This window comes from Cottoperca gobio, chromosome 9, assembly GCF_900634415.1.
Source record: "Cottoperca gobio chromosome 9, fCotGob3.1, whole genome shotgun sequence".
Classification (NCBI taxonomy): Eukaryota; Metazoa; Chordata; class Actinopteri; order Perciformes; family Bovichtidae; genus Cottoperca; species Cottoperca gobio.
In genome coordinates, this window is record NC_041363.1 from 23,466,374 (window position 1) to 23,478,592 (window position 12,219).

The 12,219-nt window shown below is 40.7% G+C and overlaps 1 protein-coding gene across 1 annotated transcript in view; it reads left to right on the forward strand.

Moving 5' to 3' along the window:
• The window catches only part of rusc2 (RUN and SH3 domain containing 2), a 48,797-nt gene that overhangs the window by 12,023 nt on the left and 24,555 nt on the right, over window positions 1-12,219 (forward strand). Inside the window, 1 exon segment of the mRNA XM_029439044.1 lies at window positions 6,319-8,054. Coding sequence (XP_029294904.1) covers window positions 6,504-8,054 — 1,551 coding nt within the window. The 5' untranslated portion in view covers window positions 6,319-6,503.

Consider the following 12,219-nt stretch of genomic DNA (forward strand, 5'->3'; position numbering starts at 1 on the left):
TTTCTAACACTTTGCTGAGAAGTGGTTTGGTCTGATTGTAAAACATTCCATGTTGAATTTCTTGTAGTTTATCCTATTTCAAATGCTCATAAATCCTTGCTTTTTGCCCCCTCTGGGGCAGTGCAACAAGCTATAAACACAAAGTTGAAGAAGTTGTGTTATAACCGTTCCTGTTTATACATTCAGCAAACATTTGGAGTTGTGTTTTAGGCCACCTGATGAATGCAAATCAGATATTCACACTTCTTTTACCTCTTTATATTTCTGCCATTTGCTACTTGGCAGTGGGTTTATTACTCTGCATTTCCGACTGCTAACAACGGCAGTGATAGTGGTGATGGTGAATTAAAACCGTAAAGTAAAAAACTAAAACGTGTAGAGCTAAGGTCTGCAATGGTGTGTTAGATTATATCTGTGGTATTTGTGGTCACAACGAGCAAGCCGCTGCTTCCACATTACATACAGTCCGCCGCTCGCTGGTAACAGCTGCCATGTTGCCATAGACAACCATTTTGAGAAATTTGCAACCAATTGTTGGTCTTGGGTTTGCATCAGTGGCAATCACTTTTTTAACATTTAAGAAATAGGCACAGCAAACAGCAACATATTTACCTCAAATTAAATAAATGTTTAGGTTTTGTTGCATTAGTGATATTTAAATATCGCTGTTAGTCACTCTTCGTATTATGTATAGATCGTGTGCATGTGACGTCACGCTTATTTCCCAACCAGGAATTCAGCCATGTTGGATGTATATACAACCAACACTGCGCCCGTTCACGTGTGTGTTGCTGCAACGCTTCATAATTTTCTTTGTATTTAAACGTCTAAGATTGAAAGAAAATGCCAATCGTGTGCGCCGTGTATAATTGTGGTCATAACGCTACTCGTGACCCAGAGAAACGGTTCTTTAGATTTCCTATAATCATCACAAACAACGATCCACAAAAGAGGGATGAATTGCTGTCTACTGAACGCCGTCAGCTGGTTTAGCAACATAACTCGTGAGGACTTAACAGAAGAAAAAGCACAATTCACCCGTGTGTGTGGCGTCCACTTTATATCTGGTAAGATCTCATGCTAAAGCTATGGTTACGTTTACGTTAGTGAGGATAACATCGCCGCTCTTCTCACTCACAAACCACGGCTTGAGCGGTGTATCTCGAGCTCTTTGAGAGTGATTTACACGGGCATGGATGAGCACCCTGTTATCTTTCACTGGTTTGGTAAGAAGACTACCAACCCAGCCAGAAACAAAGAAAGTATAAGCATCTAAGCTCTTGTATGCTTTCATTTGTGCGTTGGTTGCCCACAACTTTGTAGCACAAGGTAGTTCACAATATCAAGATATTCAATCGGCGGTAATGACTCCAAATCCTCAATATAATCAGACCCTTTAGCGTGTACGGGTCACGGCCGCACATTTGGACTTTTTCCTCTGAATCTTGTCTTTGCAGAGGACTCCAGAGAGTCAGAATACTTCGGAGTTGTATTGCTGTTGTTGTTCGCTTTAGACGCCATTGTTGATTTGTATATCATCCAACATGGCGTCGCACGCATACATCACACAGTTTTGTCACGTGATTGCACACGAAGAATAGAATATAATTAAATAGGAGAGACATCTTTATTGTCCACTCACATGGAAATTTATCTTCAATTTGACTTCACAGACATACATACACACACTTAAAGAACTTCCTCTGCCAAGAGCTATAATACATGAGATTATAAAAAGAAATGGTAGGAATTGAGGGTTGACACTTTAACACTTAAGATTGACATTCTGTAAAGTATCAGATAAAACACAATCTACAAATAATTATGTTTGGTTATGTAATAAAGCTCATCTTCTTTCATGTCACATTCCTCATTAAGATGACATATAACTGCATAGTATCTTAATTACTCAAAATATAAGGTAACTAAAAATAGCAGCCATATTTTCCATTTCGGCCACCAAAAGCTGAGGCTGGCAACCACTTTTAAAAGTAAATGTTGAGCCCTGTAGTTATTTAATCCATTGTTAATGTACAAATATTACAGTGCAGCTTTAAGAGCCTGTGAAATGCTCTTTGCTGACTGGGATGACAGGCGGAGCTGAACAATATAATCTTTTAACTTTTCACTACTGAACAAAGCAGTGCACGTCATATTTTTGTGTTTGTTTTCTGTTCAAATGTTTTTGATGAATTCCTGCTAGTTCATGTGCATGTTTAGCATGAAAAGGTCCCTTTATTGAGCTGTGTCGAAGACGGATGGTTTCTCTGGCTGTGGTGTTTAAAACAAGGGCGCACAATGGCTCAGTGTATTCAATGGTCCCATTCACAAGTTTCTGTGTGTGTACTTGAATACTTAAATAGTCTGGTAGCCCATATGCATTTTCTAAGGGACAGCATCACACCATGCTATACAGCAGCCGCGCTAAATGTATTACATCATGTTTAATGTTTCCTGTAGGACAGTGACACATTTCTGAGGTCATCTTACAACTTCATCACTACAGCTGCAAAAGAGAATATTAACATATGACAGAGTGAACCTCACTGTTATTAAAGATGTTAAAGAGATGTTAAAGCTTATCAGGTTTGCATGCCAAAGGGGGGAGAGAGAGAGAGAGAGAGAGAGAGAGAGAGATATATAATATATATATATATATATATATATATATATATATATATATATATATATATATATATATATATATATATTTATTTATTTATTTATTTATTTATTTATTTATTTATTTATTTATTTTGTCTTTGGACAATTGTAGCCCAGTTCAGACATTTGCAGAAGTCCCAATTGGCACTCAATTCATTAAAATTACTTTTATTATCCAGATAATTATTTTGGGATGAAATCCATATTTTCTCCATCAGTGACTTGCTGCCAAACTGGTTTCAGCTGTCTCTTCACAAAACCATGGACAATTACATGGGACTGTGGCTTTGTACTGACAGGGAATGGATGCAGCATCTTTCTCTGCATGTGTGTCGGCTCATGTGGTCGGACTTTTTGTTTTTCTCTACGTTTTGTCAGGAGCAGTCTTGCTTACAAAGCTCTGTGCCAGAAAATATAAGCGATAACAGTTTGATCCTTTGTGGAAAACACACACAAACACGCATTCACTTCAAAATCCTTTTGACTTAAAACCCTAAAACGAGTCATTTACTAACATTACATTATCTCTACAAGGATAACCACAAGAACAGTTGATACAAAACACAGGAAGACCTCAGACAGTTTTGCTAGTATACTAGGTTAATGTCCTCCCAACACCAACTGTCTTGCCTGGACTCCCATTACACAACCGAGCCTGTCTGACCCGGCAGCTAATCCTTTAAACCAATTTTAGTCTCCCTCGCCTGGTGTTAACGTCGCCTGCACTCTTCATTGGAACCATTAAGCTAATCCTATTAATGTCACTTTCCATTGACAGGAACCATTCGACTTCAGATACATTAAAAGTTATCTTGGTTTGCACGATTAAAGGGAAAGTCCAAAGATATTAATACTACTGGCTTTAACTGTTAATTGCAGTCGAGTGCTTTGATGTTATGTAACAAGCAGATCTCTGATTTCCTGCATTACGGCAGGATACTAAAGCAGTAATATTAGAATATCAGGGTTTTTCTGGCCATAACCTCATGAAGTAATTAATGATAATGTTAAACTTTATTTGTACAGCACCTTTCAAAACACAGTTACAAAATGCTGTAGATGGGTAAATCACAGTTACAGCATTTCAAGAATGATGACAATGTGATAAGTGAAGACATACTGTAGGAGAAGATTGGATGTAGTGCTGTATTAATGCAGTTTAAGCTTTAATTTAAGGCTGCTTCTAATGATTATTTCCATTATTGATGTATCTGTCATTTATTTTTTCAATGTATCATTTCGTCCAATATTTAAAAAATGCTCACAAATGTCCAGAGATGGTGTCTTCATATTGCTTTTTTTTGTCAGATGGTCCAAAACCCAAAGATGTATTTAATTTATGATGATGTTCAACAGATAAAAGCAGGACATCCTCACATTTGTGGCTGGAACCAGCTAATGTTTAGCATTTTCGCTTGTAAATGATTTCGACGATCAGTCAACTATCAAAATTATTCTTACAATTTTTCTGTCAATCAGCTGATCAATGACTTGACGGATCGTTTCAGCACTACTTTAATTACCACGGTGGTCAATGTGTCAGAGAAGGAAAGCTATGTTTGCCCATTTTATGCGTCCGTATTTCATGTTGTGACAAATAAGGTGTAACAAATAATGGTTTCCTTGCCTCTACACTTCGTCATGTCAAAATACAAAAAAACAAAGAGTCAATATCTACATTCTACAATTCTACAAATCTACAATAAGTACATTCACGCCTGCAGCTGGAGGTCATGGGCAACCAGTTGGGAGCTGTGAGATAAAAAGTTCTCGCTCCCCTTCTGTGTAGGTGAAGCTGAAGCTTCCCTGACAGCAAATACCATTCCAGTCCTGCATTTGAAAAGGTCATTTGTCAAGAGTGGCATCTCAGTTATTACCCTGCTTCGAGTAAACCTGTCCCACCATGCTAACATTTAGACCTGCAGTCTGTGGCCTCAGCTGGCCTTCCTTATCTCTTAATTTAGCAATACAAATGATGACGCAGTGCTCACTCACCTGCTTGATTTGAGCTCGTAAATGTCAAATCCATGTGAATCTGTATCTGTACATCTATAATGTACTGTCACTTCACTTTTTTGGTTTGGCTCCTGCTCGTTTTAGAGTTTCTAAATCTAATTTTCTTTAATCTGTAACTCTTCCACATTCCACAACAACACTTTCAAAGTGATCTATATTTCATTTTCAAATTTGCTTTCAATGGACCTACTGTATCTGGGATTATGTTTTACGAAGCAGATATAATACAGGGATTAATCTAAATCTTACTCGTCTGGACCAGGTCGTGATCCAGTGAGCAGATGATTTAGAGAAAACTTTCAATCTTAATCCAGCTCATATTGTAATTTAAAATACTTTACTGGATACTTTAAGGATGAATTAATTTACACAAGCCAGATTTGATGAACCTGGTCGTGGCAGGTTGGCCAACAGACACTGAGGCTCCCCAGTAACCATTGCAACATAAATATCCATCAATCTAGAAACATTGGCATTGACAAATGATATTATTCCTAAACAAATGGTAAAGCAGATTCACAGTGCATTACAGCTGTTAAACTGCACTTGATAATGCATGTAACATCGTGACGTCCAACATTGTCTACTGTAAAACAAAGCTTTAAGAGTTCCATGTAATTTTAGATAAGGGAGCAAAGGAAAGGCTGATGAAAAAATCCCTTCCAACATGTTTATCTTCTTCCGCTAGCCAAATAAGCAAACTGTTGACAAAATAAATGACATCATGCAACAAAGATCTTGAAAGAAATGCGGAAATAATATCTGGCATGACATGGAAGCGGCAAAGTACTAGGCCTACACCTTTAACGTTGCAGAATAAAGTTTCATCAGTACAGACCTTGTTGCCCTGTAATTGAAACGGCTCGATACATCAGCAGCCAGTATAGAATCTTCTACAACTAAGGTTACTATCATGTGTCCATGCATCATATCACAAGGTGCTTAAAGTTTTAAATCTGCTGTTGAAAATAAACCAACGCTAAATACGTTATTAGCCTTACAAACCGAAACTTAAAGGAGAGAGATTTAAAGTCTAATAATTTCATTTAAGGTGACAGATGATGAAGTGTGTGTGTGTGTGTGTGTGTGTGTGTGTGTGTGTGTGTGTGTGTGAGATAGGTCAATTTCCTACTGTGTGTCTCTGTTTCCATTTCGCATGGTGCTGACTCACCCTGTCAGCGCCCACATGAGACTGGAAGGATAATGTTGTGTACTGTTACTGCAACTATTTTAGATAAGGTTATTTTTGGTGAACTTGACTTTAATATCTCATGTCAAAAGACATACACAAAAAAGCACAATGACATGTCAAGGAGTGACTCATTTTTCATTAAAAACACAATGAGAAATATAATACTAAAGCAATAAAAGTTTTATTCTCTCAATTGAGGTTATGTAGAAATATCAAATAAAAACAATAAATAAGAACCATGTCTGAGAATGAACCAAAGCAGAAACACTGTATAATGACAATGAAATGAGGTAATGTCGTCTTATTGATCACTCTCGCTCCATTTTCTGGACTCTCAACATGGTTTATACGACGATGTAGCCTCGAGCCTGCATGTGTGCCTTGGTGCCTGTATTTTCCTGCTCCTATAACATCTTTTCCTCTCTCTGTCTCTTGGTATTTTCCAGATGTACCACTCTGACCACGGTGTTGATTTCCTCGACCTCTCCTTTCAAATCCCTGGCAGCCCTGCAGAGCTGGGCCCAGAAAACAGAGAGTGAACACAACCCTCAACAAAAGCACACATCTACCTTCCTCTTCATCCACACAGGGCCTCCCTCTGCTCCCATCCTGCGCTCCCTCCTCCTGCACCATGGACAGCCCTCCTAAGCTGTCAGGTGAGACCCTGATCGTGCGCCACATCCCCCTGGTGCACTGCCAGGTGTCAGGCATGCGGCAGGGTAGCTGCGGGGTCTCGCTGAAGAGGAGCAACCCGTTTATCCCACCGGAGAACCTTGGCTTGAGTCGCACCACTTCCCTTCCAGAGAGAGATGTCCTTCAGAGAGAGGCACTCATTTACAGCAGCTTGATCCAGACCTCCAGCGGCTCCTGGGCCACCCACAACGGGGGGAGAGAGAGGAAGGTAGCCGGGAGAGGAGGCAGCACAGCAAGTGATGATTCATCGTTTACCTCGAGCAATTCAGAGGACCAGCTGATTACAGCTCACACATTACCCAGAGCCAAACCGAGGAACAGGAATCCGTTGCGTCATAATCCATTCCTGCTGAATACCGAAGACGAGGATGAAGAGGAGGAGGAGGATGGTGACAACCTCAGTGGTTACCTTGAAGACTCCTCTTTTCACCTCCACAGTGACACTAACAATGCCCTCGTTGACGGGATGGCTCCTTTCCACTTACACAACCTTGGCTTTGCTTCTGAGCCCTTTCTTTTGCACAGGTCAGTGGGTGGAAGCAATCGGGAGTCCCTGAGAGCAGTAGCCTCGAATCTCTCCACCCACCTGGAGGACCTGGACATTCTAGGACTCGACAGCCAGCTGCGCCTCGGCAGCAGCGGTTCCAACATGTCCATGGATTGTGGAGAGCAAGACTGGGGCGATGACGATGGAGAGGATGAAGATCATCCTATGAGATGTGGACGAAGCTCCTCCAGTTCCTCCACACAGCACTGCTCCTGCTGTGTGCTCACCCAGAACTACCCTCCCCACTTCCCTGAAGCCTTCTCGGAGCCTTTCTCAGAGTGCCAGCAAGGCTACGGCAGCGACTCCTCTTGCAACAGCTCGGATGGCGTGCTCGTGAACTTCAGTGCCATTTACAATAAGATGAACAACAGCATTCCGGAGAAGCCACCGGTCTCTGGGCACACCAACCTCAACAGCGCCTCTGACCACTCCTGCACCTCATCCGTTTCTGATCCAGCAGGAAACAAGCGAGACTTAACTGGAGGGGCTTTCTATTTGGACCTTCACACGTCCCCAACTGAACCTCCCCTGTCACTGCAACAACCCTCCTGCCTTGACAGCACCTTCCCTCTGATCCGTGAACCACACCTGTCCACCTCCTCCACCTGCTCCTGCGCTGTGGAGCACCAGGGGGCTCTTGACCTCGACGCCAACTGCAACTCCTACCACCCTCCACATTCTGGGTCGTCCGGAGACCTCATGTCCTGTCTGCAGAGTCAGGCACGTCTGGTCGTCGCCACCCAGAACTACTACAAGCTGGTCACCTGTGACCTTTCATCCCAGTCGTCCCCGAGCCCCGCAGGCTCATCGGTTAACAGCTGCTCCGATGAGCACAGCAAAGGCAGCCCCACCCCGACCCAGCCCCACGAGTACTTCCTGTTCAGGCAGAGAGCTGATGAGGAGGGTGTGGAAGAAGAAGACGAAGATGTGGAGTCATCTCGGGTGAGTGGAGAATCCTACCTCATTGGTTTTAAAAGGGACATATCATGTATCAATGTTTTTTTAACATTAACGCATGTAAACATGTTTTAGTAGAAACCCAAAATACAAGTATGAACCTGAAAATGACCTCTAACTATTTGTAATCCAACTAATTTATACTAAATGCACATGTCCACACTTAGTTCATTTAATTGAATTAAAATGTTGTATTTTATGTAATCATTATTTTTTGGCTGCCTGTGTTGAGACAACATTTATTTACTTTTGAAGACTTGTTGTCACATCATATCGGTGTTGTAAAACATTATCATGATGACATGATAATATATCATGAAATGATACATGTCATATTGGGTGCATAATATTTGAGTAAGATTGCACAACAAATATTCAAATTGATGTTCACCTTTGATCACAACAAATTCATCACACCTTTCATTCAACACTTTAATTACAATATGCTTGGAAATGTATTAAATGTTAACATGGTGTTTTCATATCATCATGATGTAATTCTACTTAAAGAGCCTACGAAATGATATTTCGTCAGTGTTATTGGGCTTGGTATATGATAGAGGTTGCATATCTGTTGTGAAATGTGCCATATATATATTTTTAATATTGATGTATTCGTAATAAATCACGATCATAACAGCATGAAAATGACTTCCGCTAACAACAATCGATCGCTGCGCAGAGAGCATCCACTTCGGCAATGTCCGGGCGATGACGTCACAAGTAGAATATAGCCGCCGCCTGTGTTCGTCTGCGTTGATGCGTCCAGCAAAGACTGCTGTCAATTATTACAAGAAAGAATGGACAACAATCGATCGTCAAGGATAATTGTGAAGCGATGTGTTGTATGGGGATGTGGGGCCGTCTCCAAATCTAGCTTTCTGTGGCCAAAAGAGGATAAAATGTTGCGTTTATGGACAAGACAAGTGCGTTGATGAAACCGATGATTTGTGGGCAGCACTTTGAGAGATCGTGTTTCGAACAAACTATGCTCGCCAAGGAAATGAGATTCAAAAAGAATTTAAAACTGAACGCAGATGCTGTGCCTACAATACTGCCGAGACCCCAGCCAGCACAAGCCAGCACGCCGACTCAAACACGTCCGCCGGTGCAGAGTCCTCCACCAAAGAGACGACGAAATGCATTCGCCAGAAGGGAGAGAGCAAAGGTGAGCCGTGCTACTTATTTACTGTATTTATTGTTACAAGCATAAAGCCATAATCGGTCTAGGCCTACTGTATGTAACGAGTTTACACCAGGCCCTAGCCGATATGTGTGTGTTATTGTTTGTAGTATTAATTACTTTAGCTAATTACACTTCATTAGCTTAATTAAGTATAGATTCAATGTTTATAACAAGCTTCCCCATTTCATTCTGTAGTTTGAGTAAAAGTGTGAGTCTATTTAACTTTTAACTATCACCCTATTATTACATAGGTATTGAAACATTGGTGAATGAAGCCACTGACAGAACTGAGGACACCTGTGTGATCAGCGACAATCTATTGGACATCCACACTGGGGAGGAAGCTGTGTGTACACCAGTAAGAATACAGACTGTACGTCATCTGTACATTACAGTTGTAGTACCAGTAGACCTGCACATGACGTGTTAAAAATACAATCACCACATGCATGTACATAATTCATATATTTGTTTAATTTCATATCATTGCTCTCTCAATCAAACCACATCTTTTATTATGAATGTTATTAGATATTTTCTTTACGCAGACATGTATAAACGTGCAATACAATTTCAAGCTGGTTTGAAAGATTTATTAGTAGTTGTGTTTTGTACATTTCAGACACGTGAGAAAGAAATTGCTGTGCAGACGGATCCCCCTCCAAGGACACACCACAAGTCCATGCAGGCGCGACCACGTGTCAGGTCAGCTGGACTGCAAGTTCCAATCCATGTTGGTTGTTCCAAAGGTCAGCATCAATATATATATATATATATATATATATATATATATATATTATATATATATATATATATATATATATATATATATATATATATATATATATATATACTGAAACTTTGATATAACTTAAAGTAGTCAGTGTGCTGCTTGAATAACAGTATAGATTTATTGTCCTTTGAAAATTACTCAGTACACAGCTGTTAATGTCTAAACAGCTGGCAACAAAAGTGAGTACACCCCATAGTGAACATGTCTAAATTGTGCCCAAAGTGTCAATATTTTGTGTGACCACCATTGTTATCTAGCACTGCTTTAACCCTCCTGGGCATGGAATTCACCAGAGCTGCACAGGTTGCTTCTGGAATCTTCTTCCACTCCTCCACGACGACATCACGGAGCGCACGGATGTTGGACACCTTGCACTCCTCCACCTTCCTCTTGAGGATGCCCCACATGTGCTCAATTGGGTTTAGGTCTGGAGACATACTTGGCCAGTCCATCACCTTAACCTTCAGCTTCTTCAGCAAGGCCGTTGTCATCTTGGAGGTGTGTTTAGGGTCATTATCATGTTGGAAAACTGCCCTACGGCCCAGTTTCCGAAGAGAGGGGATCATGCTCTGCTGCAGGATGTCACAGTATATATTGGAATTCATGTGTCCCTCAATGAAATGCAGCTCCCCAGTGCCGGCAGCACTCATGCAGCCCCAGACCATGATGCTGCCACCACCATGCTTGACTGTAGGCAAAACACATTTGTCTTGGTACTCCTCACCAGGGTGCCGCCACACACGCCGGACACCATCTGACCCAAACAGGTTTATTTTGGTCTCATCAGACCACAGGACATGGTTCCAGTAACTCATGTTCTTGGATTCATTGTCTTCAGCAAACTGTTTGCGGGCTTTCTTATGCATCGGTTTCAGAAGGGGCTTCTGTCTGGGGCGACGGCCATACAAACCGATTTGATGCAGTGTGCGGCGTATGGTCTGGGCACTGACAGGCTGACATCCCACTTCTGCAACCTCTGCAGCAATGCTGGAAGCACTCGCACGTCTATTTTTGGAAACCAACCTCTGGATATGACGCTGAGCACGTGGACTCAACTTCTTTGGTCGACCCTGGCGAGGCCTGTTCCGAGTGGAACCTGTCCTGGAAAACCGCTGTATGATCTTAGCCACTGTGCTGCAACTCATTTTCATGGTGTTGGCAATCTTCTTATAGCCAAGGCCATCTTTGTGAAGCGCAATAATCATTTTTTTCAGCCGCTCAGAGAGTTCCTTGCCATGAGGTGCCATGTTGTCCAGCATTCAGAGAGAATTGTGCCCAAAACACCAAATTTAACAGCCCTGCTTATCATTTACACCTGAATCCTTGTAACACTAACGAGTCACATGACACCAGGGCGGGAAAACAACATCATTGGGCACAATTAGGACATGTTCACTATGGGGTGTACTCACTTTTGTTGCCAGCTGTTTAGACATTAACAGCTGTGTACTGAGTAATTTTCAAAGGACAATAAATCTATACTGTTATTCAAGCAGCACACTGACTACTTTAAGTTATATCAAAGTTTCAGTAGGATAATGTTATCCCCTGAAAGGATATAACAGAATATTTGCAAAAATCTAAAGGGTGTACTCACTTTTGAGATATACTGTGTATATATATATATATATATATATATATATATATATATATATATATATATATATATATATATATATATATATATATATATATATATATATATATATATATATATATATATATATATATATATATATATATATATATATATATATTATATTATAATGCTTGATTATAAAACATCTTTTTTGCAGAGTATGTTACTGAACTCTTGACCGAGACTCTACGCTTTGTTCCAAGACAATGTTGATGAGGAACCAGATCCAGTCCCAGCTCCACTCAGCAGTCGGTGCAAAAACCAAACAAGAGGGATGCTGTTGTGTTGTATAGAAGCAGATTCAATCACTGAACTGACATTGTGTTTTGTTATTGACTCTAATAAAGTGCTGATACTTGAACGACGTGTAGTTGTCAGATGGAAATGTAGCACAGATCTTTTGAATGGCACATGATGGCAGTCTGTGGTTCTTACCAAGTATTCCCCAACAAAATCGTCAATGGTAATCACTTCAACCTTATTTTCTTATTTGTCTATGTATTCTGTGACTGTGACCATTCGACTTCCCATA